The 26,952-nt window shown below is 38.1% G+C and overlaps 1 protein-coding gene across 1 annotated transcript; it reads left to right on the top strand.

The window, feature by feature from the left end:
• Positions 1–633: 633 nt before the first annotated feature.
• LOC139733154 (aromatic-L-amino-acid decarboxylase-like) lies at positions 634–25,670 on the top strand. Its single transcript, XM_071643995.1, has 15 exons — positions 634–840; positions 2,891–3,113; positions 5,666–5,779; positions 8,312–8,434; positions 11,669–11,803; positions 13,095–13,205; positions 13,776–13,808; positions 14,348–14,509; positions 16,349–16,416; positions 17,827–17,897; positions 18,446–18,465; positions 19,341–19,439; positions 22,145–22,246; positions 23,017–23,193; positions 25,179–25,670. Exons 2-15 carry the CDS (start codon positions 2,913–2,915, stop codon positions 25,668–25,670), a joined length of 1,908 nt encoding a protein of 635 aa, XP_071500096.1. The 5' UTR covers positions 634–840; positions 2,891–2,912.
• The last annotated feature ends 1,282 nt before the right edge of the window (positions 25,671–26,952 follow it).

Consider the following 26,952-nt stretch of genomic DNA (forward strand, 5'->3'; position numbering starts at 1 on the left):
ATATGATATACATGTCAATACGGATGATTATAACTTGTATAAAGTATAATGGCAAACGCAACAATATCATTTGTAACAAGCAGAAGTCAGATATCTGTAGCTTCTCATCCAGCGTATCTCTCTATACTGAAATGTTTATAACCAAAGGCGGTGTATATTCACGTTTGAGGACTCTTAAAGGCCCTGGCTAAAATAAAAAATCTGAAAACTTTCCAGGATACTCAGAAAAGGGACAAAGAGTAAAATCACACTTGCCATCATTTGCTTGACATAACTACCTAAATCTTTTACAATATGATGAACAATCAGCGGAACGCTCTCGAAAAATGCGGAATTATGATTATTAATTTTCTCCGAACACGGATACCAGGTACTCGTGTCATCCAACAAGCACGTCAACTTTTTTTTTTTGTGACTGATCCAGTGTCTTTCATTGAGCCAAACAAACCACGTACACTGAGCGAAATCCTGTGTATATAAACGTAGAGACCACTGCATCAGCCAATCAGTGTGCTGGACCAATCGCGTCACTACGTAAGAATCAAGTAACAGGTGGCCGCTTAGCAGACGTAACTACGCCACGGACCGTAAGCTGGGAGCTAGCTCGAGGCCAGGTTTCGGAGGTCTGCTTCATCGAATCATGTGTGTTTGATTTCTAGTTGGGATATAATCGGAATTGACAAGAGCCTAAACCAGTCAGCTCTTTACATAGTTGACAATAGTTTCAATTAGTAAATTTCTCTTTCGTGCACTCGAGACGGTTCGGAGATATTCAGCAAGAAAAAAAAAAGGAGAAGATTTTTTTTTCCCTTTCACGACCTCAATCGTCCAACAAGTTAGGTAAGTATGCGTTATTCATTACTTCATCTTCATTGTGACTACGCGAGCACTAACCGATGAACACATTCCATCACAGTAATCATTGTTACGCCTTCTGCATGCCTTCACTCGCCATCTAGGCCTATTCACTGTTGTATGTGTGTATGTCTTCAGCTTCAAGGAGACATTATGTTAGACGGTCATAATTGTTTTATTAATAATATAATGTGTCTCCTTAATGTTTCCGAATATATTATATCCCTTCAATGGCGTGCTTTTATACTGCTGACATTGCTTCTCTAAGTACACATTTCCCACACACCGTCCCCCTAAAAAGCTTGATCATCTGTTATTTATATTTTATATTTGTTCATAGGCCTATCTTTATTTCATATAGACTCATTGAAAAGATTATTGTTAAAAATACAAAACCAGCACTGACATTTTGTGTTCCTAGAGTGTAATTATATTAAGGAGGGCTGAAGGGTCCCAAATTTCCTTCTGACATGTCTGAAGAGATTTGTTTTTTCCTCTCTTTGCCTGTGGTAACGTTATATGATACACGTTAACATACTATAGTTGCTCAAACCAATTTTGCTGTCAGTGGTACTTGCAAATGGTTGACTTTATTCCACAATAAATGTAGTACTACAAGCAGCTAGCAGGGGGTCGAACACGTGCAATGTATACTGGTGTAAAATACATAATAATCTTATGTCAGCTTTTTTTGTTAGAGATATCTCCCACAGATCCTTTCAGTTTCCTTTCCTCCACAATAAATGTTTTATGATAAGTTTGTACAATAAGAAATTGTTGATTTTCGAAAGTAAAACGAAAATAAAAAATGAATGAACACTTTGTCATTCTTCATCCTGCATGAAGATTAGAAGATATCTGAAATATTTTCTGTCCTGCTTAAAGGTCCAGTTTACCTTTGGGTGCAGTGATTTCAAAAATGTTCGAGATATCACATTTGATGCATACGTGTAGGTCTGTTGTTTCACAAAACATCCTACCATATAAAATTTTCACAATAAAGCCTAAGATATAAGAAGATATATCAGCATTTTTCTCAATAAACCATAACTGTAGACGATTTAGTCTAGAAGCATTCTTATTGTAACTATCGTTCACATTTTGTGTATTTAACAATACTTAACGTCGATTATACGGATTCAATTTTTTACAGTGGTTGTTTCTATCCCTAACTCACATTTTAGAATCATTTTAAAGCACTAATGCTGGGTTTTTGTTTCATCTGCAAATGGTGAATTATGCGAACAGTGTTATTCAATAACAGGCTTTTATCGCTACACTTACTTAAAACATAACATGATTTTGTGTCAAATTTTATATAACATTTTTGGAATATATTTTGTAAAAGGCAAAAACTTTGTCATTACGTGTCTATGGTAGCAGATTTTGCTTTGACTTTAGAATCTGCTTTGCCCTTTGTGAATCCACTTGTGAAACAAGAAATAGATCTCAGTTTAACTTTCACCTATACAATCAACCAAACAATATTAAAGTTTAAATCAAATCACACGTGGGTGATGACATATCTAATATTCATACATTATATTACACTATATTAATTACATTATGGCGAAAAAAAAGAAAGAAAAGAAAATCATACTTTCACATCCTAACAACCTATAGGCCTATAAAAAATAATAGTTGTCTGAAAAAGAAAAGTTTCATTAAGTATTCAAACTCATTGGTAATTTCGTCACGTGATGTGACACATTTCTTATTTATTTAGCCTGCATCCTAGATTTTGCCTCCTCATAATTAAGACAGTCAAAAGTAATCTGAGAGAAATCTCGTATCTACATGCATTCTTCGGTTGATGCTATAAGGAGGGCAGGATGAACAAGGACGAATCTTCATCATGGGCCGTAGCCAATTTAAGGACAACCCTTAGATTGTGGTATATAATTTGAATATTTTGTTTCAAACTTGGGTAACTTCTTGTGAACTTCATTTCAGTTGAAAGCGACAGATCATAGAAAGATGGCGCTGTTTTTTTTATTCAGTGTGTTTTCCCATTTTATCTTCCCTCTCGCTGAAGACAGCTCGATCCCGACATCGAGATGGACGGCGAGCAATTCAAGGTCTGCTCTCAGGAGCTATCCACTTACATCGTGAAGTACCTGGATAATATCAAGGATTATCGCGTCTTCCCGGATGTCACACCGGGGTACCTCCGGAAGATGCTCCCGGAGGAGGCTCCGGTGAAGGGGGAGGACTGGGAGGACGTTATGTCGGACGTACACTCCAAGATCATGCCCGGGGTGAGAATCTTTTAACTCGTTCTGTGCCAACGAGTCAAATGTGCACAGATTTCACACACTAATCTATGAGCAGGTAATATGATGCAGTACTCAGAGCGTTAATGGCCCCAGATACGCATGTGGATTCAACAGCAATGCAGAAATGTTGGTGTTAAACATCAATGAACTTTGAGGAATATTGGAGACCCATTCAAAAGTTATTGACTTTAAAAGTTTAGGATTTGGATAAGAAGACAACAATTCACGATGTCACAATAGATTAAAAATTTAAAGGGATGGTACAGTATTGGTGGAGATGAGAATTGGGCTTTTAACTTTTTGCGAGATACCAAGAAAACACTTAATGAAATAGTACAGAGCATACCATTCAAAGTTTATTTGATGAAAATCGGGTTTTGAATGACTGAAACATCCAAAAACAAAGTAAAACAAAGCGATCGTAATAAAAGTTGGATCCCACACTTTATTAGAATCGCTGTTTTGGATATCTCAGCCATTTCAAAACCAATTTCCATCAAACAAACGTTGAATTCCTCATGGAATTACATGATCTTTCATATTTCATAAGAGGTTTCTCATTATCTCACCCAAAAATTGTTAGAACTTAAAATTAGGTCTCAACCAAAACTATATGATCCCTTTAAAGAAAATAGGCCTAAATGTTATTAGAAAATTATTATATGATGTTTTCATTTTTCCTATAGCATCTTGAAAGAACACATTTCTTACCTGTTTCAAAAGCTATATAGTAGGAATAACATTACCTTGAACGATATGCCAGTGACAAATTTATGATTCAAGCTCAAGAATTTCACAAGACTTTTCATAAGAAATTGAATTTAATGGAATCATTTTAGTATTTTCTTGATATTGCTTCCTTGCTTTGGTATCACGAATTGAATAAGAATTGACTAGATTAATACACACTAATCTTCATATATCAATGATCATATATCATTAGGTCCATAGGCCCTACTATATTCAATAAATTGATTACGCAAGATGTATCTATAGGGTTTCTAAGTCTGAAAGAGCTCATCATTTGTGAATGTTTACATCGTCTTTAAACAGAAATTCAGTACTTACCGTTTCCGGACTTAAGAATTGAATGTAATACAAATCCGTTTATACTAACCCGTTTCAGAAATAATAGGCCCTACATGTTGGATCTTATCACTTATAATAGTGGAAGAAGAATCGTTCTCTTTTTAGATGAAAGAATAGATGTCATAGGCATAGATGTATAAAATCTCTGTCTTGCAAACTTCTTCTGCAGATGTGAAGTACAATGTACGTTCAATTGTATTTCAATAACAACCTTCGTCCCCTCCCCCCCCCCAAAAAAAAATAAATAAAAAACATAAAAAATAAAGTATGTGTCTCGAGAATTCTGCTGCTCCGTTCGTGAATGATGTCTGTTAGCATTCATGCCTAAGCGAGGGGGGTACGTACTAATACATGTCAAGGATTCGTACCCGGAGGTGAGGGCCGCTGCCTCTTGAAGACGCTGATAGGATGGATATGTGTGTATGGCGTGCTGATCCGATGATATACGTGCGTGACGGCCTGGTGACAACTTTGCTCTTGAGAGAATTGTTTGTTTTCCCTTCCAATACCGTGGTCGTCTGCCTCCTATAGAATTCTCCCGCCCACCGTCCCATACATTATTGTACAGTAAGAAAAGAAAAGAAAAGAAAAAGTCCAATGCACTTTAATTTAGTTTTCATGCATTAAATCATACCGAATTGGTTCCATTCAGCGCTGTAGGCCTATTTAGAAAAAACAAAAAGTCCATGATTTTAAAGGGAATCTTCAACTTAAGGAAAGTGATTAAATTTGCAATTTCTAACGAATAACACACATTCACTTCACTTTAATATCACCGACATAATGAGAGTGATAACATCTACCACCCTTTCTTCTGAAGGAGGTACGTCAAGTGCTCTTCCATTATGCTAAACAAAACTTTAAAAAGAAATCATAACTTTCTAAAAAATATATTACACTGAACTTCACTGGTATGTGTTTTCGCAATATTTCTGCATTCATTGAATTCATTTACAATATGTTTGAGAACGAAATAACGTCTATTGACATACGTGGGACCACTGGTCATTGTCTTCAGTCTGCACCCATGCGCTCTCCTAGAAACTACACTGGAAAATGATACAGGCCTACAATGTATTATGGATTGACCGTCACCATGTGTGCTGCAGAATGCAGTTTGCTAGATGCATGATGGCAATAATATCAAACATATAATTTCCAAACACAGATTTCTCTAAAATGTTGTTAAACTCTGGCAGATATACCTCTTGTTATTCTTGCAGTTTTTTTATGATTCAAATACAAGTGACATAAGGTTTTACGAACAATATACGGCGGGGAGCCCATCATAAGTAGTGATAATGATTGTGGCTTCTGGTCTTCCATGGGACCCGGTTCTTATTGCTTGCACCAGATGATGCCAGCTTTGCTAACCTCTTTCTCTCCCCCCCCCCCCCCCCCCCCCCCCGTCCTTTATCTCTCTCCGACTATTCTGGCGTGCACAGGTAACCCACTGGCAGCACCCACGCTTTCACGCCTACTTTCCCGCCGGGAATTCCTACCCGAGTATTCTGGCTGACATGCTCTCCGATGCCATCGGCTGCGTGGGTTTCTCTTGGGTAAGCAGACGACACTGTGAAGAGTTCCAGACCTTTTCAAGAATTGTTTGTAAACGTTCTTAGAAAGATATTCAATACTGAAGTGATTTCTTTTTTTCTGAGAGAGCGCAGTTAAAAAGGTCTTCTTTTTAATGTTTACTGTTACTCTCCGTGAATAAAATCATGTGCTCAATCTGTACCATAGTGATCACCAAATAAAAAAGAAGGAAGTAGCCTGGGATTTGAACCAAAACACCCAATTAAGAGAAAACGAAGAAAAAAAAATGAACGATGAGGCATTAGGAATTTGATCAAAAGTCAATGAGTCACTTTCATGACCTGGCTTCCACTCACTGGTATAGCGCCACAACTCGGTATTAAAGCGGTAGGTAATGGGGGTTCAAATTTCAGGCAATTTTCTTTTTCACTTGGTGATAATAATACAAATTGAGCACGTGGTTTAAATTAAGGAGAGTAATAGCAAACGAAAAAAAATCAAAGTTCAATATTTCTATACCAATGGCGTAATGTTTGTAAGTCTCGAAGCAAGGCAAATGTTCAATGAAGTGTTGTCCTTTTTACACATTGTTGGCAAGTCGTGGTTTCTCATCGTCTACTGCTTGATTTTGGGTTTTTGATTCTCGTTTGACAGACTTAACCTTTAAAGCACAATAATCGTATTGAGGAAGTGTAACTTAAATACAGTGAAGCTGACCTTGTCTTCACTTCCGCCACACTCTGGCAAGTAAGCGCATCGAGAGGTGCATGTTGATAGACCGCGGTCTTTAGCAAACAGCTGATGACCCATTGATGTTGGTCGACGAGGCGGATTACTTTAGTGTCTGAACACTCCTGGGCGAGGTGTCGTGAACTCTCGACATGTTAAAAACGTGATTCAGAAACGTTATTACAAACGAGTAATATTTACGGTCCGAAACTTCTCAATGACGAACAAAGGTCACTCATTGCCAGTGATCCTGAGTGTCAGTCTCAATGACACCCACAATCGGAAGAGCGGAAGAGAGAGAGATATTATGGTAGATGAGAAAGAGGTATTAAGAAGACTGCTTCTACTTTAAATATTTTGAGGTACATGTTGTGCTGACAGAATTTTTGATATCGTTTAAATAAGGAACATAATGAACCTTTCAGGGTTGAAAATAAAAGCTATACTATTCTTCAAAACATTACAAATGTGTGAGTCATGAGATCAATCGTAATCAGCATTTCTCGTAGGTAGTATAGACATGGCTCGACACTAACTTTTTTGTTTGGTGGCCCGATGGGGCCACCAAAATCCTAAATTTCAAATTTTTGGTGGCCCGAGAGAAAAATTTGGTGTCCCGAAAAAAGCAATAAAAAACATTAAAAGTCCTTTTTTTATGAGTCAAATATTTAAGTTTTATGATAGTAAGAATTAGAAGTTGGACATATCTACTCGTAAATAAACTTCAACAAACTTGCAACACTCACTCTCAGGCACTCATTCAGTCCTTTTCATCCATCCTTTAAACAAATTTAACTGCTAATTTCCGGCGCAAAAAGTTACGAATTTATTGACATACTTTAAAAAAAAAAAAAAAAATTGGTAGCCCGAGGCGGGCCACCAAATTTGCCCTTTTTTGAAATTTGGTGGCCCGACTTTCATTTTTGGTGGCCCCGGGCCACCGGGCCACCGTTAGTGTCGAGCCCTGGTATAGAGTTAGAACTGCAGTCAAAAATGTTTACCAACACTATCTTACCTGTTTATGAATATAGCAAGAGTAACGGGATGTGCCTATGTTGTCAAAACATTTGTATGCTGGAGTCTTTTTTATATACATTTTAACATCATCAAACAGCTCACTTGACTACAACAATGATAAAATGATACTGCTGGAATCGAGTCGCCACATGGTTGATTGACAAAGGAGAATGTAAAGTTTGTTGTTTATATGGTGGAGCATTATGACCACGTTTGTTGAAGTGAAAGCATGTAGTAGTTCTTGTATAAGTTCTAAATGATTTAAACAATTCCTGTTCTTAAGCAATATCAAAATACACGGAAAACAAAACTTGAACACTTCCCCACAACACGAATCCATCATGCTGTATGTTTACTGCGAGCTATCTCTTACTGCTGTTTTCCTCTGTTTTTTATCATACTTCTTCACCCTGACATATCTATGTTCAAAATGCGTATTAACTTATGGAATCATGAACACTATGAAGGTATTTTTTATTGCGAGACTCTAGAATTAGTATTATCAGTAGGACCAGTTCTACATGGCCACGAAGAACACGATTCCAACCGTTAGGCCGACACCTATAGCTCCCCTCCGTGCATAAAAATGGGCTATGGCAGTGACCATGAAGGGTAAGAGTATAATAATGACATCCCTTGCCGAAGGGAACGACAGGGGACCTCAAGGTTGAGAGCCCAAGGTATTTGCAAGTTATCCACAGCAGGCTCATCTGTGGAAAGATGAAAATCACACTTGACCTAAGTATATATGATGCAATAATTGGTGTCACTTCTGTCATTTCTTGCATTATACGCCTTCCACCGTGCAGGCCGCGAGCCCCGTATGTACAGAGCTGGAGACGATAATGATTGACTGGCTTGGACGGATGCTCAACCTACCGAAGCACCTGTTACCTTTCACCGACAATGGTCGTGGAGGAGGCGTGATACAGGTGGGTCAAAAATCTAGATGTTACCAGCTTACTTTCTTCCTTTTGCTTTGTTCCCTTTCAATGAATGATGCCAAACTATGTCAAGCTATAGCTTTATTTCATATGGACTTGAATACTGCAGGGAGTAACTGCAAGGGGGAAAACAGTTTTCAACTGTGTCCTGAATTTAGGGAAACATTCCAGCCGATAAAAGCATAGTTCCTCATGCCAGTGTGAATTCAAATGATTGACGTCAAACGATCAGACCTTCACATCTGCATCAGATTTTTAAGAAATATGCAGTTGCTAGAATATTGCAGTCGGATATAAAAGTATTTCCTGATCCTTAGATTATCATTTTAATAAAATCTATTTTGAACAAAATAATTGCAGGATTTTAGTTGGAAACAGGATCCCACACAAGGGATGTGGACGTGTTTCATTCAATTATAATATCAGAGGCAATCCACAGGTGACCTCCATCTTGGCTTCTTCCATTATCCTGTCACTTCATCCTCTTAATGTAAAGTATGACGAAACCACATTACTCGATTACCTCCTTTTTTTTTTCAATCACATGTTATATGGTTACTGTTCGTTATTCGCAAGGTGAATTCCAAAATGAAGCGAGCTTCGTTACTCCGAAGGTTCGTTAATCCGGAAATCAAGTAAGGCTCGTTTTTCCGAAGGTTCGTTTTTATGCACTATTATTTTTTCTTGATCATCGGACAAGATTGCTTACCCGCAATATCCCGCTCGACCCAGGTGCATCACCGGGTACCTGGCTGGCAGTGCCCTGATAATGATAATGACAGGACCTTCTGAGATACTGAAGACTAACCTTGTATAATTATCATTATGTGTCAAATAATGTGTGTATGTAACTGGCGAGTCTATATCCTTTCATGCCTCTCCCATATGCAATTAAAGCATACATAACAGAACAATGAGACAATGATCGTTCACCTTCGAAAAACAACAACAAGTGTCTAAGCCCTGACTCATCTTTTTATGGCTTATTTGTTGTTGAAAGATTTAGATTTCAATTACGTCGTCCAGCCTAAGGTCTGCAAACGAAGCAAAGCAAATTTAAAAGTAACCACCTCCTAAAACTATATTTTTTTAGAGTTGATATGTCGGAGTGTAGCAGTAATATCAGATTTTTCACTTATGTATTACTTACCGGGCTGATGAAATTACTTGATCAATGTGCATTTTATAGAAGAATGAGAAGGAATGTTGGGAATTTTCGACAATCCATTGCTAGAAATTTGACAGGTAAATCGGTGTTCTTGCTTGCAGAATGCTTGGCAGCCCTCATAACACAAGTTTCCCGAAAATACTTCGTTAGAAATCATGTGTCACGTGCAATGATTTTGTTTTGTGTTTTATATATTTTATATATATATATATATATATATACCGTATATAACGTCAATCCTATAAAGATTACACAAATGAACAGAGAGGTCAAGGTCATCAAATCCATTTTTATTATTTGTCAAGTTCCTTTAATGTTGTTCTGCCTCGTTTGCTTTCAAAATATACTTCAGTGCCAATGAAACTTTATAGAAGTTTCATAACTTTTTTTCGAATTTCGGCCATGACGTTTAGGCGATGTTAACCCCATTATGTTCAAGTATGACACTATTTACACAAAATCAAAAGAAAATCGAGGCAGTATAAGTAAAAAAAAAAAATCTCCGGAAGTTATGTGAAAAATGGTTTGGTGGTTTCGTAATGAGCTAATGGCTACAACGCATACAGCGTACCTCATAATAAATCTGATTTTATTATCTTATAACCTGTATGTGTATGATATTGTTAGTTTGACGAAGTAGTATTGCTGCTCGTTATAATACAGAAACAGCTATATTCACATATCTTTACAACATGTTGTCCAAAATCTTCTTGGTGAGTTTTCCGTTCCTCCGGCATACGGATTCGGAGCTTGCTCCAATTGCTCTGATTCTCCACCGGCTGAAGATGATTTCATGGGACATTAACCAAACATATGCTTGCCATTTTCCACGATACTTCACTTTCTGGCCACGCAAGGGACAAGATGCGAATCTTGCGCAAACATATCATTCTTTCTCATGAAGGGCATCGCAAAAAAAAACCAACAACAACAACAACAACAACACACGCACAAAACAAATCAGGGAAAAGAGATATCACGTGAACATCACGAGTGGACCTCCATTTGCGCCATAAACGTAAGAAACGCAAACAATCTCGGAGGGTTTACAGTGCTCTACTTTCGACTCGTAAATTTGAGTTTTTGGATGCAATGGCATCAATGACACTGTAGGGTCAATGCTTAACCGATTTTCCTGGGAATAAAAACTCCCTAACCGATGAGAATTTTCAGTGTGAATTAAAGATTTTTCATTGTCATGACATCTCAAGACTGATTTTGAAGCCTTTACAAACACCCACCTCAAAACATTGAAGTCAAGGTTATTTACCCATTCGGGAAGACAGACTTTAAAGTAGACCATTCAAAGGAATTTGGTAGCAATAGAACTTGCAATAGGGGAATTTCATTGTGTAATAAAGGTATTACAGGGATGCCAAGTTTAAAAAATGTTTATGAGTGAGATTTTCATGACTCGGCATCTCGGCGAGCGAAGGTGCGCGCAAGCGAGGGTGTGGGAGGGGTCCCCCCCCCCCCCCCCCCCGCGTGGCCTCACGGTAGGGTGCAATCAGGTGCATACTAAGTGACTTATTTGGTATTGTAACTATCACAATTCTCTGAGATACTTGCAATATGGAGAATGCGTTTGAGACATTGTGAGTCTCACTCAGAATGCGTGAGACTTGGTAGCTCTGGTATTATGTCATGTATCAAGAGAAACAAATGTTTTACTACTTCATATTCGCTATTCAAAACTCGGTCCTAGCAATAGCAGCGTTCGGAAAGACCCCGCTGAACGGTCCGCCTGAAGGCTCGTGTCGGATGACGTCACGCACTGGATGTGTAGTCTCCGAGTGTCTGCATGTTCTCATTTATTTTGGGTACTTCGGTCATCAAAACCGTAATTCGACTGTTTTGGCGAGATCACAAGGAAAGCAGTCCTGGATGGTAGACTTTTTTTTTTTAGGTCTAAACTGTCCCTTGTCAATTGTTTTCCTCAAGTTTTAAACCTGAATTACAGTAGACTGTCTATAATAATCTACATCTGTCTCTTCGTATCTATTCTTCTATTTGTCTATTTATCTATTTATCAATCTATTTGTCTATGTCCACAGGGTTCGGCTAGCGAGTGTACCCTCGTCACCATGCTGGCCGCCAGAACAGCGGCACTGCGTAAGCTCAAGGAAAAACACCCGGATGTTGAAGACGGCGTACTGCTGACAAAATTGGTTGCCTACTGTTCAAATCTGGTGAGCTGTCGAGGATCGTTCTGTTGAAATAGACTGTCCATACTTTAATTAAACAAATGAAAATTACAACCCGGTTCGTCGTCTGTTATATCGATATAATAAAGGGTATATGAGGGTATCACTACATTACAGTAAAATCAGGTACCGTACATTTTCCGTTTGTTTTTGTTTTTTCGAAAGGCCATCAAATGTAATATCATAAACTGATTATCAGGAAGTACCAATACATTTTACTCTTTTATTTGTTCTCCGAGAGAACTTGACATTACAACCTTGGACTCTGTGTACAATGCTATGGAGTTTTCTTTTTCCAATCGACACTCAAAGCACACATGATAGTGACAGTGATCTTTCGTAGTCATGTGTAAAAATAGCTGTTAAGTTTACATTGTTTTGAGTATTTTGGTGATATTGAAGATCATCACAACAATGAGCTTCTAGGATTTATTGATCTGATCATTAGGAGGAGAAAGAGAGTTCTTAGGTTTATTATGTTGAAGTTTAATAAAAATCAATCTAAAACGAGTTTTCAATTGGTGTGGCTGCCGTTCCATGTGGAGGTGCCAATATTGTAACACTCGAGTGGCCGAGTGATTTGAGAGCTTTACATATTAAAAGTTTAAACTGGGCTTGCTCTTTTTCCCATACAATTCATTCACATGTACTGTACCGTGAAGCAAAAGCATAAGTGGGGGGGGGGGGGGGGAGGTTGCTGATGTATCTTCAGAACATTATAGAGACGACTTTGATAACAAGAAATGCAAGTAGCGAGGCACAGCGTACTTAGTTCAGAATGTGCCCACCAGTGTGCATCAACAGTTAGTATAAAAACCCATTTTTAAAGGTAGAATAATTCTGAAAACAAGGATGTAGTGAGCTGTGGATAGCAATAGATACTACGCTCTTACTAATGAATTTACTCAATCCTCTTTTGATGTAATAATAATAATAATAATGGCAAGTTTTCATATAGCGCATTTCAGACTTTCAAAATCTCAATGCACTTCACCACAACAAATCAAACTGTAAAACAAAATATACGAATTAAAACTACAATACACATTACAGTATATAAACCTACGATAATTATGTCACATAAACGTAACGGCTCAAGAGTTATCATTGTATGTGACATATATAAATAAATCAATAGATAAAGAAACCCTAACAAATGTGTAAGTATAAAGGGTGTTGACTTGTAATGTTGCGAAAGATGAAAACTATGAGCCTGAATGATCGATTACAAAACTACAGTCTTGTACATTTTACCTTTTTGTTTTCCTCCAATCAGGCTCATTCCTCGGTGGAAAAGGCGGGAATCATCTCGTTTGTAAAAACTCACCAGCTTCCGACAGACGACCAGTACTCCCTGCGGGGGACGACACTTCTGGAGGCAATCCAGGTATGAGTTTGTTTCCTATTTTGTGACCTGGACTAGATACTTCGTGGCATCTGTTTCAAATTTGATTGACTCTAATCGCGAGAAACTGCAGGATTGTTTTCCTTTTTTTTCCCTTAAAATAAAAGGATAAACCTTCTAGTTGTTTTGCCCAAAGGGACAGGAATGTTCATGTTATTCATGGTATCCAACTTCTTTTCAGCCACTATAGAGGTTAATTGTCTATTATATATCTATAATAGACGAATAAATGAAATAAAATGAAATGAAATGAAATAACATAACGTTCTTAAGTTGGCTTTCTCTCCTGCTGAATTAATTTCATTAGCCATACAGAATCACTGATGTATTTTACAATGAGTTAGCCGTGGCGATTTCATACAGAGTCATTTAAATTCATGTAAAAGACGTGCAACGTTATGAAATTCAAAATTCTCTACTCAACTTGACAGAAATGACTTTTTTGTAACTTTTGGATTTACCAAATGTTACTTCCAAAGATTAAAATGTTTTAACCCTGATAAGTCTTATCAAACGGTGATTGCCTTTATTTCCGCTTTTGTCTGTTTATAGCTTGATGAAGAAAGAGGACTGATACCGTTTTATGTAAGTATATCCTGCGGGCTAAGTTTCATATCTTATTTTAGACTTTTACCTGTACCGTAATTCAATAAGTTATCACCCGCGCATAATCCTGCAATAAGATTCCTTTGGCTGTGATAGATTCCCTTGTACACAAATTCCTTGATAATGATATAAGACACGTGAAAATTGGTTTGGTCGGATTCTTAAATAGGTCAAGTGTCTGACATGACATGGTGATATCATAGTGAAATCTTTCATTCCTTGGCTTGATCAAGCTGGAAATGTGAAATTGAAGTCCTGAATACCAGCTGGTGTCGGATTAGATGTCTGAAACGCAGGTTTATGATTCGAGTAGTTCTCTGTTAACACCGATCTGTTGGCACTTTGTAATAGAGTTGGAAACAAACGGAAAGTATCAATAGGAAGTTGCTTCTAAACCAGCAGTCTGAGAAATTTGGAAATACGTGCAAAATCGGAAAACGCCTTGCACTTAGTCTCCGCGCCAGGTCGTCTTCACGTATCATACCGATATTATGTATACTGCGCATGTCATCCCTCAGGTCTGTGGCACACTCGGAACGACTGGGTGTTGCGCCTCGGATGCTATCGATGAATTGGGCGAAATATGCCGAGAACGTGGATTGTGGTTTCACGTCGACGGAGCATATGGCGGGAACGCTCTCATATGTCCCGAATTCAGCTACCTGCTTACCGGATTCGAGGTAAGAGATGATGAAGGACGTGCACGAACACACGTTCACAAGCATGCCATGTTCTGTAGAGTTTAAATGCAAAAAAAAAACCCGATATATCCATTTTCATCAACTTGAGATATTTGAGACTGAATTCTGCTAAAGAACAGAGAAAATGATTAAGATATATGTGGTTACTTACAAATTATCTTCACAAATATTGTTACATAACGAATGCAGTATTACTGAAACGATTTTATTTTTTTTCTAGTTGGTGATGTTATATTATGCTTAAAAAAACTTTGTTAACGTTATGGGGTGGTGAAACGAAATAGATTAAGACGAACAAGACAGACGGAGAAAATATATTAGCAAATGAATCGTTTTTACTTTTTAGGTGGCCTAATGTTTGCATGAACGTGTACATACATGAAGGTTTTATTATTGGCACAAGCCATATGTGCATGGATGTCAATTTGTATGCATGACATGGGAAGTAATATTTCCATCTGTTGCCGAATGCCTGTGGATAGTCCAATCACCAAGACCACCGACATCACTCCGAAGATATAGCTGGTGACTTGACAAACTTAACATCTTCTTCCCGAATCTGACCATGTACTGTACCAGGGAGGTGGACCTCCCTGGTTATACTGTGTAAGAAAGGATTTGTATCCACTTTTTCTCAATTATTCTCCTCAAACTCTCTATCTATCTATCTATCTATCTATCTATCTATCTATCTATCTATCTATCTGTATATACACTCAACCAAAAAAGAAAGTAAACACTTTTTCCAGTACATTATTTTTCATAGCAGATTTTGATAAAAATCTTTGTGTCGTGTACCATATTAAAGATTATTCAATTGTCTATCAACCTGGTAGGTTGATTCAAAGGGGGATTTTATGTATGAGTAAACACATTGATTTTTTTGTCCTCCAAGATGCAAAAGTAAACATTGCAACAAGTGACATTTTGTCATTCATTTGCAAATGCCCTTTAAGAAAGCAATGATAACAAAGGGCCATTTTAACGTAATGAGAGACATGAATGAAACAGCAAAAATAAGTTTTCCTTCCCTTGTATCTCTTTATATCCTCAAACAAAAACAAAGTAGGGAACTAAAGGGGACAAATAAGAGTTTTCTGCGAATCAAACTTCAAATGACACAGGAAGTAAGGTGCAAAGGTGATAAAAAGGACATAATTTCTTTATTTCGTTATTTTTATTGACGAATTTAAGAATTCATGAGACAAATTTAAGAATCAAGTATCATTTTCAATTTTCTTGATTTGAAATAACATTTGAAATTTCTACCATTTTTGTTAACATTGTCTCTTTAATGCCATTTGAATTTGGATCGACAGAAGATTCTTCATTTTTTCCATATTTTTTCGCTATTTTTGATTTGGGGGGGGGCTACAAAGTCATGATAGGGATCATAGGATGATTGTTGCGAATTAATTTGTATTTTTTATCGCGTTGAATTGCCTTTTGTTCTCATTGTTATATGAAAATACACATACGCATGAATGACAACTTGTCCATTTTTGCAATTTGTACTTTTGTGCTTTTGAAGAGAAAAATGATTGTGTTCACTCATGCGTAACGTTTGCCTTTTTATTGACCTACCAGGTTGATAGCCAATTAAATTACCTTTAACGTGGTAAATAAAACATTATTATTTAGCCATATATGCTATGAGAAAAATGAACTTGAAAAAGTGTTTACTTTCTTTTCTTTCTTTTTTTTTCCCGAGTGTATGTATATCATATTCGTTATATTCCTTTGTGTGCGTATGCATATGTATCTATCCATCTGCTTAACCATATTTTATGAAGTCATCTGTAACAATTTCCCCCTCAGTACGTCGATTCTTTCAACTTCAACCCCAACAAATGGATGCTCGTCAACTTCGATTGCTCCGTCATGTGGTAGGTAAAATACGCCTTATTCTCGCCCCTCGAACATTCCGCCGTCGGTGTTCGAATCACCTGTAAACACACTATGACCCCTGAGTGGTCGTTTCAATGATGATTTACTGCCTCCTGTCCCCTCTCATTGATTCTAACCGTTTGAAGAAGAAGAAGAAGAAAATATTCATAAACAGAAAATATGCCGTGGCATACCGAAGGAAGTGAAATATGTCGCAGATCTTCTACATGTATTTTTTTTTCGCACATAACTTACAGTCAAACGACTTAATGGCGTTGCAACTCATAGTGCTTTGAACGTCAGTTTTTTTGTGGTTAGAATGAAAATGTTTGATTCTGTCTTTCCATGAAATACGGACACGATGCCGTCTGGCACATTTAATGTCTGTTTCGCGTGCCGCTCGTTAGCCTCATCTTCCCTGAAATTCCAATTGTTCAGACGACTATTCATTTCATATCAGATCAGTGTTCCAATTCCACGACCTCACAACAAGGCAAGTGCTTCTATTCCCAAAGCTAGCCCGTTTGCGACGTTTCGAGGTCTCATTCTCTTTACGTGTCTTTGAAACTGTTAAGATATAGGGCCTACAATAGTCTTTACTTGTGCCCTAGTATGTCCAAGGAGGTACTAGAGTACCTTCTTGGTATGTCACTCCACCTTGTTTCGCTGTATGGTAAAAACATTATGTTTGCTGCTTTCAAATACAGAAGTATGGCGAAATATGCAACAAAATATGGACGAAAAAGAGTATCATTGTATTCTTGTTTGAGGGAGTGTGTGTGTGCCAACTTTGTTTGAATATTTCGTCGTGTGAAATGTTCCCTGTAAATGTAAATCTATGCATGTGAAGAGTTTTATCTCAAATCGAGCGAACTTCAAGAATTCCCTCGTTATTTTACAGTAATAGAATGATTTTGAATAAGTAGTTGTTTTTTAAGGCCTACCACGTTTATTATTTTTGTACTGCCCTGATTTGTGTTGTATTATTGTGTTGCGTTGCAGTAATGTGTTATTGGAAATAGAATTTGATTTGACCATATAATTTCAAATTGCAGCGCATAATACCCATGTCCTGCTGATATTTCTGTATAAGCACTCAATACTACCTATTTGACGTCTTTCCCAAAGAACTGTTCCCAAAGAACTTTGTTTTCAGTAAAAAGAGAACCCTAAAAACAACCACTTATAACCCTTTCGCAACTAACATTCCTGGCATGATACACCAATTTTGGTACTATATGTTTCAAGTTGACCGATATAGACAAACGAGGCTTCATTAAATATCGTTCATTTTAAAATCATTCTTAAAAAGGCAAACAGCATTCAGTTGACACCTTTAAGAGTACATTACATATTATTTCTCTTGTCGTAATGTTTGCACTGTTATTTAACTATTTTGTTGCTTTCAGGGTTCGGGAAAAAGCTGCGTTAACAAGTACCTTCAACGTCAACCCGCTGTATCTCCAACACGAGAATGACGGTAAGGCAGTTAAAAGAAAGTGAATTGATTAGTCAATATTCTTTTTCCAAGTATAAAAGAAGCAGTCAGAAATTGAAGAGTGTCATATACTTTATATAGTTTGAATCCTATACTTAAATATTGTCTGGTGTAAACGACTTGCAAAAAAAAAACAAGTATTATTCGGGAGGGGTTTTGCAAAAGCACAAGTATTACTCTGATTATTTTTTTCCCAAGAACTATATTTGTGGTCTTATTTTCGCAGGTGGACATGTTGTTGAATTATAGCATTGCTTTGTGTGTGTATGTGTGTGTGTGTGTGCGCGTTTGTTCGCATGGTTTACATGTTTATTTCAAGAGAGGCACGTAGTTTATGGGCTATCTAGTCGACAACATTATCGTAAGGTCAAAGTGTACGCTTTTCAGTCTACTGTATTTCGAGGATCCATTATATTAAACGTTTCAGAAAAGAGATCCTGCTTTCTGTCCTCGAATGTGACACATGGGTAATAAATAATGTTTGGTCCCATAATGTTTGCTCTGTTTTGGCTTTTGTCTATTACATCCAGATGCTGCAATTGACTACAGGGTAAGTAGAAAAAGACATATGTTACTGATAGCAATGATCTGTCTATTGTTTGCGTTCATGTATTGAGAGTATTGAAGCAATGGGAATGTAATGTATGTGTAGCTATATTTAAACTGGAGTCAATTAAATGCTATTACAATTTGAACCTCGGCTTGCTTTCACCAAGAATTGCGTCCTCCAGAGTAGGGCAGCTTCTGGATAATGTAGGGTTCCCGTGGGAATTGATTTATTGTGATATGATGTATTTAGGTTGGTGTTATGATTTCGCCCTTCAAATTTGCTTGTGGTCGTAAACCGAACTATTCAGAATTGAAACCATGGTCATGCTAACTTCAATACCAAATGCTTTTTACGATACATAACTGCTGTGGCATAGTGACCGGTAAATATTGATACGTCATAGCTGAAGTCTCCTACGGCTTTTTCATCATCTCTGTCAAAAGTTTATTTCCACATGCTATTTGTAAGGGTGAACTTTCCATCCTGAGACTAATGCTTGTATTCTGTCTAACGTAAACCCAATTGCTGTCATGGTTTTGTGACAATGATGAATCATCTTTTCCTGACAAATTCCTGACGCACTTAATTGTACATTATTATGATACAGTTAAGATTATTAAAGGCACCATCATCACATAATATGACAATCCAGAGAGGAGTAATCACATCAAGCAACCAATGAGTTTATTCCATTCTAGTGTAACAACTCATGTTCCACAAAATTGCTGACTTCACAAGTAACTGACGATAAACAATTGTGATTTTCTTTTTCTGACACACTAACATCAAAATAGTGGTAGACAAGAGGCAAGTAAAAAAAAAACACAAAAAAAACACGAGTTTTAGCCATAACATTTATTTTTTTTCTCCGTCAGCACTGGACAATACCGCTCAGTAGGAGGTTCCGAGCCCTAAAGCTCTGGTTCGTCATCCGAACCTACGGGGTAGAAGGACTGCAAAAATACATCAGAAATGTAAGTATAACATAGATTGTTGAAAACATCCAGTCAGAGATTGTTGGAAGCCACTAAAATGTTTGGTATTTTGCAAGTAATGTATCTTTTCTATTAAATTTAGCAAACATTAATCCCGATCTGCGAAATACCATTGCGAGGGATCGCGAATATGATTGTAAGAGAGAAAAATCTATTTATGTCGTCAATCGTACTTGATGTGGTAAGACCCTTCCCTTACGCGCGTGCCCGTCTTTAATTGCACATGCGTCCATGTTACATACAATAAGCCCCTTCAGAGTTACAACCTTAGCATGAAATAAAAGGTCATTGCAGACATTCTCTTGACATTGTGAGGTATTTGAAAAACTGGAAATTTCCTCATGAAATTTATGTCATGAATATTGATGTGTGATCTAGGTGCATATCGGAAAGAACCGATGAATGCTTTATTCCTTTCACCAATGTTAATAAAAGCCATTACATGCAGCACTTAGCTGTAATGACCACTTTCTGCTTGGATGTTTTCGACTGCTTTTCAAATCAACAGATTAATCATGTTTTGAAAATCTGTGTTTCCGAGGTGATTGCAGAACATTGCTCGCTGCAAACTGACTATTCACGTCAAGTGTTGCTGTCAACACAGAGCTTGTGCGTTATAAACTTATACGGATGGGCTGAGTTCGATCCGCATGTTCAGTCAGTGCTGGGTGATATTTCTAATTAACATGAGTGGCGTAGCATAACACTGGATCAAATTGGGTCGTGTCCGTTTCGTCCATCATCTAACGCCGACTATAGCTAGATGTCTGGCCGGTTGGATTCGTAAATGCACACACACACACACACACACACACACACACACACACACACACACACACCGTGTGACAGCCAAAACAAACGAACAAACAAACAAACAAACAAACAAAAAGTAAAAATGTAGCAAACAACTGACGATATCATTTGTAGAGGGATGAATGTCCTTTCGTTACTTAAGAAAGGAACCACAACACCTCCTCGATTTCCTTCATCGTCAAAAAAGTACGATGTTCATAATGCAGAACAGATGTCATTTATGCATATAACCCTTGAAGCAACAAAGTTTAGCCAGAAAATTTCCCCGTAATAATATCGACAAATCCGATCAAATCGGGATTGTCAGAGAACTTGTATAGCAAAGTTTATCTGCTCCGGTCAGTCTGGTCTCTGGGGAAAACGCAAAGACTCTAGACCGCCCTGAAGAAGAAAACAGAAACAAAGGATACTCACAACATCGATATCACCAACTGAAATAATCACTTGTCACAAACAGATTCCTGTGGAAGAAAAAAAAACCAAGCAGTGGCACGTTCCGTTTGTTTCCCTTTCCACTCTCTAAAAGGAGTTGGGAGAGGGTGTTGGAGGTGAGATCACGGATGGGAGAGAGAAGGGAAGGGGGGGGGGGTTGGAGGGGTGGTAGAGCGTCGAGAGTATCATGCATTTTGCAGCGAGTATGATGTCACGGGTGACATCACTGTGTATACTCTTTCCTCTGCATGTCGAGAGAGTGCGCCCGAACTGAATGTTTAGACCATACTTTTATTGGACGGTAGGGCTCTTTGACCAACAAAATTGCTTTGGTACCTCTACATTTTTTATTTTTTTTTTTTGGGGGGGGGATGGGGTATGGGTAGGTGGAGTGGGGGTAGGTATGTTTTTTGGAGTGGGGGAATTCACGTATATAGCATATAGCGAGACACTGTTGTTGTTATTTTTTAAAGAAGAAGAGAGAAAAAAATCTCTACAACTGATTGACAAATTATATCGACGTAGATAAGCACTGAATTGATCAGTGTTTTAGTAGTAGCCATGATAAAAGAAATCATCGGCGTACATACTCGAGCAGGATTCGAACCTGCGACCCCCTGATCTCCGGACAGGCGCCATCTCCACTTAGACCACCGAGCTTCCACCCGACAGCAAGAGTTTGTTCTAATCCTTATTCATAGCATGCAGCGGGTACAGACTTTTCTTTATAACAACAATATTGCGTTGCTGACGAGGTAGAAAGGAGACTTGACGTAAACAATCAACCAAAATTACTTGTTCCTTCTTTATTGTTGTTGTTGTTGTTATTATCGTTATTGTTGTTGTTGTTATTGTTGTTTCTACGGTTACTATTGTTGTTATTGTTGTTTCTACTGTTGCTATTGTTGTTGGTGCTGTTAATTTTATAATTGTTCGATGGGAGTGAAGGGAAGCCAGAGGCAGATGAGACTTGCTAAAAACGCTCACGGATGGTAGCCAAAAGCCCATGTCAACATTTTGTGCGGTCACGGATCCACATTGACACAAGAATTCTGTAGACGTGCCGAAATCAACATCTCAGAAATCCCAAATTGGGAAATTCCGGAATTTGTGTAAAGGAACTAGCAAGGTCGTATTATTTGAACATGGCCCTAAAGAACAGGAGTGGATGACCGTCGGGTCATTTTGGGGCCTTCGATCCGTCATTTACGATGCAAATATAGAAGATGTGACAGCTGTTCCCTCATTTCACTGATTTGCCCCTTTAAGTTGGATGGCTAAAATGAGATTTGAATTGCCCCTTTAAGATGGATGACCATTTAGAATGTGATTTGAATTGTAGAATGTACCATCTCTCCCTTATTATATTATTATAGTTGTTAAATACACATGATTGTTAATTTTTATAGTATCCATGTTTTGCTCTTCTGTCCAAACAGCATGTCAAGCAAGCGAAAAACTTTGAGTCGCTGGTGTGGAACGACAACCGTTTCGAAGTCCTTGGCGAGGTTACCATGGGTCTCGTTTGCTTCCGGCTCAAGGTAGGAAGGACTGTTGACATATAACAATCACTCCCCCACCTTCATATCCCCTACAAGATTTTTAAAATGGCTCAGAATACATCATGTGTATGTAGCATTTTACCTTTTCATCGAAACTTCCTTCCACTATGATTAAAAGCAAAAAAGAAATTATCCATCAGATAGTGTTTTCATAGTTTCTTTCTTTCATGGTATTTCCTGTTGATATTCATTTGTGGCTATATCATAATGATATCAGTGATGAAGACAGATGGTTGTTTTCATAACGAAATTGATTGTCAATACTCCCATCATTGTTACCATTACATCTTTACTATTAATGTCGTTGATATCCGTATCTTACTTTGATAAGTATCATCTTCGTTATTGTGGTTGCATGCGTCTTATTATATTCTTGCCTTTTTTATTTTTAGGTATTATCTTTTAACTTTAATGTTTATAAAATGGCAGTTAAATCCGTTTTGACTCAGTGTAGGACTTACTGAGAGATGGAAAGAAAACTGAATGACAGAAAATCATTGTGTGGGTCAACTGTAATCTAAAATGGAAAAAAAAATGATCAAATCATCTCATTTTAACAATGGCCAGCATATAAAACAATGCATGACCGGTGATGACATTGTAGCGGCTCTAGAAGGAGTATGTTACTGTTTATCGTTCGAGTACTTTATACCATGAACTAATGCCCATTGTTTACATGGATTGCCTCGTAATATAGAGTGAACGACTGGGTTGTTGTTTCATTAAAATCGTGCGTCTATGATCCGCAGGGTGAGAACAGCCTGACGGAAAGACTGCTGAAGAACATCAACGACTCGGGCAAGCTGCACATGATCCCATCCTCCCTCAACGGCAAATACGTCATCAGGTTCGCCATCTGCCACCAGAGGGCGTGCGAGGAGGACATCAATTACGCGTGGGAAGTCATCAAGGAGATGGCCGATGAGGTAGGCCTACATTTCATCTCATAAAGATATCCATGTATATTACAATTGACGAAATAATGGCACATTTTATGTAATTTGATACCATTATACGGTATATAAATACATCTTGTTTCGTAGAAAACTGGAAGTGAGAGTGTTTGGGCAGCTTCAATGTAAATTATAACTGACCTTTTTAACAACACCACCATGGAAATTCAAAGAACGGTGTATTGTATACGATAAGCTTGCCAGTGGTTAGGATTGCGTTTGGGCAATATCGCGTCATAATATCTTTTAGGCGGACTTAGTGAGTTTTGTAGAACTGTGGAAGAGAATTATAGAAATTCGCTTGACTGCAGATCAATAGTCTCTGCCTATTCTGTTTAAGTAAATGACATTGAGATTAAACAATTTTAATATCATCTCTAAAAGGTACAAGCTGCGTAGAACTTGAATACTGTGATGGAATTGATTGTCAGGTATTTAGGTTAAAGTTTTGTGAATTTGTGAAGTGTTTCCCGTGTCCTCCAATCACGAGGCGAGTCCGAGAATATTTTTTTTTATTTAATCGACTAAGCCTACACGGCGTCGACATTATGATAAGATGTTAATGCCGTCTCAATATTACCAATGTAACCGATAGTTCATGTCGTCAAAGTAATTCAGTTAACGTGGAATAGTTGTGTAATTCAATGGACTGAATTAGATATGAACAAAAGTGTTATAGTTACAACTCGAGTACAGGGAAAGATTTCACAGAAGCCAAAAAAAGGTACAATTTGTTAATGATTTATTGATTAGATTTATGTCATTTTGCCCACGATAATCAGTGCACAATGGAAGACCGGGATCATATACAACTGAGCATCTGCCAAGAATTAGCCCTCGTCCCTTTTCAGGGGATGCGTTTATCTCGCATTGTGGCTCCGTCGAAGTGTTTGTAAGGTTTAAACCTCTGGTATATTAGCGTCATCATTATCATAATAGCGCTACTTTTCTTTGCCCGCAATGAAGGAGATACTTAGCATGCATGCTTCGTGCTGGGATATTATTTACATTTCTTTTTTTACACAATTTACAAGTTACGTTCGCTATATCACCCTCGTCAGCTATCACAACATACAAGTCAATCGTCATTCTATCATCGCATTCACATAAAATTTCTGCAGATGGTTTTAGGTTGAGGTATACATTCTTCTGTTCTGTCACACATTCTGTTCATTAATCGTTTCTGATACAGTACATGTAATTCTTTCGACTGGTTTCAGCATTTCATTTGTCAACTATACGGATATCATCTCCGTTATCACCTCCATTGGGTAGTCATACTCATTATTCATGTGGCATCTTATTATGCTTCGTTTCATCAACCAAAAGAACCATCAACCAGTCACCCTCTCAAGATTAGACGCTTACACATCATATGCTCATCAAGAGCACTGAATAAGAACTTAGATCGTTGTGCTGCACTTCCTTGTTTTATGTTTTGATGTCAAGCTAAAGGGGAAAAAAATAATGAGACATAGCATTAGGCCTATCATTAGGTGTGTAGAACGAAAGAGATCATTTCACTTGCAAATATTTTTGATAGGAAACTGACAAATCGTTGCTTTCATCATTTTTTTTTCCATTCAAACTTATAAAACAGCTAATTCGTACAAAGAGTATAACAGTTAGCAGAGAGCATGAGATAACAGTGACCACTGGAAATGTCCATGCTTTGAAGAATTTCTTATACACGCTTGCTCATAATATAATGCCATGATTAATGGAATTAATGCCCCCATTTCTATGCGGGGTATAAATTTCTATGAGCTGATTACCAAGCACAAATAATGACAGCAAAACTTTCAAAAAGAAAAATAATACTAAGGAAAGCCTGTCAATTTGGACGACGGATGAATGAGAAAAACGAAACAGTGTAAGAAATTGCAGTCACCGCCTGATGTTATTATGATTATGACCCATGAACATATCATTCCATTATTATTCTCCCTTTCATACAGGTCTGTATGGCGTCCACCCGTACTAGACAGCGCCGCCCATCGGTGCTAGACAACAAAATCACCGCATTTATGCACACAACCAGCTCACAATACGCCGAAATGATGCGCGAAGTGCCTGAACCGGGTTCGACGTCTGAAAGCAGTGGAGCCAGCACGGATAACGACGACGAGGAGGAGGACGAACGCGTGAACGACAAGGAAGAGCTGAACGAAAAGATCGCCGATCTGCGCACTCGTTTCGCCGACGCCGTCAGCAACGGGCTCGGCGCATACGAGCCCGTGAGCAACGGACGTAGTGGACGCACTGTGAGCGAGACCTCGACCCACCATCGCCGATCACGAAAACAGGCCGTCTTCCAGAGGCCTATCGCATACGAGATCGACGCCTTCGGTAAGCTCAAGGAGAGTTTCCGAGTGCAAAGGCTTAGCTTCGACAACGGTGAGAGTAGAAACAACAACCGGCTGTACAATCGGAGGATGACGATTTTCTGAGAACAGTCAATGTTGTCATTGTCTACAGTCGCCGCGCCCCTAAGTCCCCTACCATCCATCCATCCAACAATATCAAAATGAAGGTTTTCCATGACAACTTTTGACCTGCTGGGTGGACACATTCTCCAGCCCAGTTTTCGCCTTTTACATTTTACGGTTGTATTTGTGTGTTTGACGCGAGGTCAGTGCGGATTACTCTCCTATGAGTCTGACGAGAATCAAGCCAACAAGTATAATATTGTAGCCTTATTTTCTGTCTTTTACGTTACGCCAGAATATTACATCAGAATACAAATGTATTTTCAACTACTCGGGGGAGCAGCATTTAGCTGTTGCTTTTGGTCGTATTCATCTGTCTGTTTATGTAAATTATGACATAACGACAACAAAAACTACTTCACATAAATCACAGTGTGTGTGTTTTCCCCTCGTCAAGTCGCATTTCTCCTTAATCCACTTTAAATATATGCCCCCACCCTCTTTCCCCAATTTCATATTACGTGTATTCATCTTATCACTGAATTCAGCGCGCTGGTATCAATAACGATTCAAAGCCATCAGTAGTTGTTCACGGGCGGTGTTTATCCATGGAGTCCAACCAAGCCAGAGAAAGTCGTTGATTTACCGCCGTTTTCCATCCGAACTTCCACAGGGTACTTGCATCATTCCAAGCCAGTTGGGATTATAGCTGGAATTATCATACAATTTTTGGGGGGATTACATGGTCAGGGGTCTCTTCTACCTATACACTCGCCTCCCGGGCAGAACGTTCGATCATAAATCTACTCCTTTGTTCGTCATTACGTACCATTGCGACAGTCGAGACAGCTGCCATTATTCCAAAACGTCTTCCAAATTCTTTCCTATTTTTGTCATCCGTTCACATCCACGGAGTCTTTCTTTATGCGCATGAAATCGACTATTCTTTGATATTGTGCTGTAGCAATTGTTTCTGGAGATATCATAAATAAGAAGCTTTTAGCTTCGATGTACAGTTAACATTCGTCGCTATTTATTACAAAGTAGGTGTGTTGTGAGGTAAAGTGTGCATAATGAGCGTTTTTGTGGCTGCAGCGTGTGGATTTCATATAAAAGATGTAAATGTATTTCAATTCGATTTGTTTTCTTGTAATTGCATAATAGTGCAGCAGGGAAGGAAAGAGTGGAAAACATTTCAAAACTGTATCTTTCAAATGTGTTTACATATAATCTTGTGAGTGGCTAGAAGGAAAACAGGCTTATAAAAGTAACATTTTTTTTTTTGTATTTTAAGATTCGTATT

This window comes from Diadema antillarum, unplaced genomic scaffold, assembly GCF_040938485.1.
Source record: "Diadema antillarum isolate AM-2024a unplaced genomic scaffold, OU_Dant_1.0 seq00000462_RagTag, whole genome shotgun sequence".
NCBI lineage: Eukaryota > Metazoa > Echinodermata > Echinoidea > Diadematoida > Diadematidae > Diadema > Diadema antillarum.

Bases quoted from the DNA above. Each gene is read 5' to 3' on its own strand.
- LOC139733154 (XM_071643995.1), top strand. From the start codon at position 2,913: ATGGACGGCGAGCAATTCAAGGTCTGCTCTCAGGAGCTATCCACTTAC. The intron at 3,114-5,665 runs GTGAGAATCTTT...TGGCGTGCACAG, and splicing joins ACTCCAAGATCATGCCCGGG to GTAACCCACTGGCAGCACCC. The intron at 16,417-17,826 runs GTAGGTAAAATA...TGTTGCTTTCAG, and splicing joins TTCGATTGCTCCGTCATGTG to GGTTCGGGAAAAAGCTGCGT.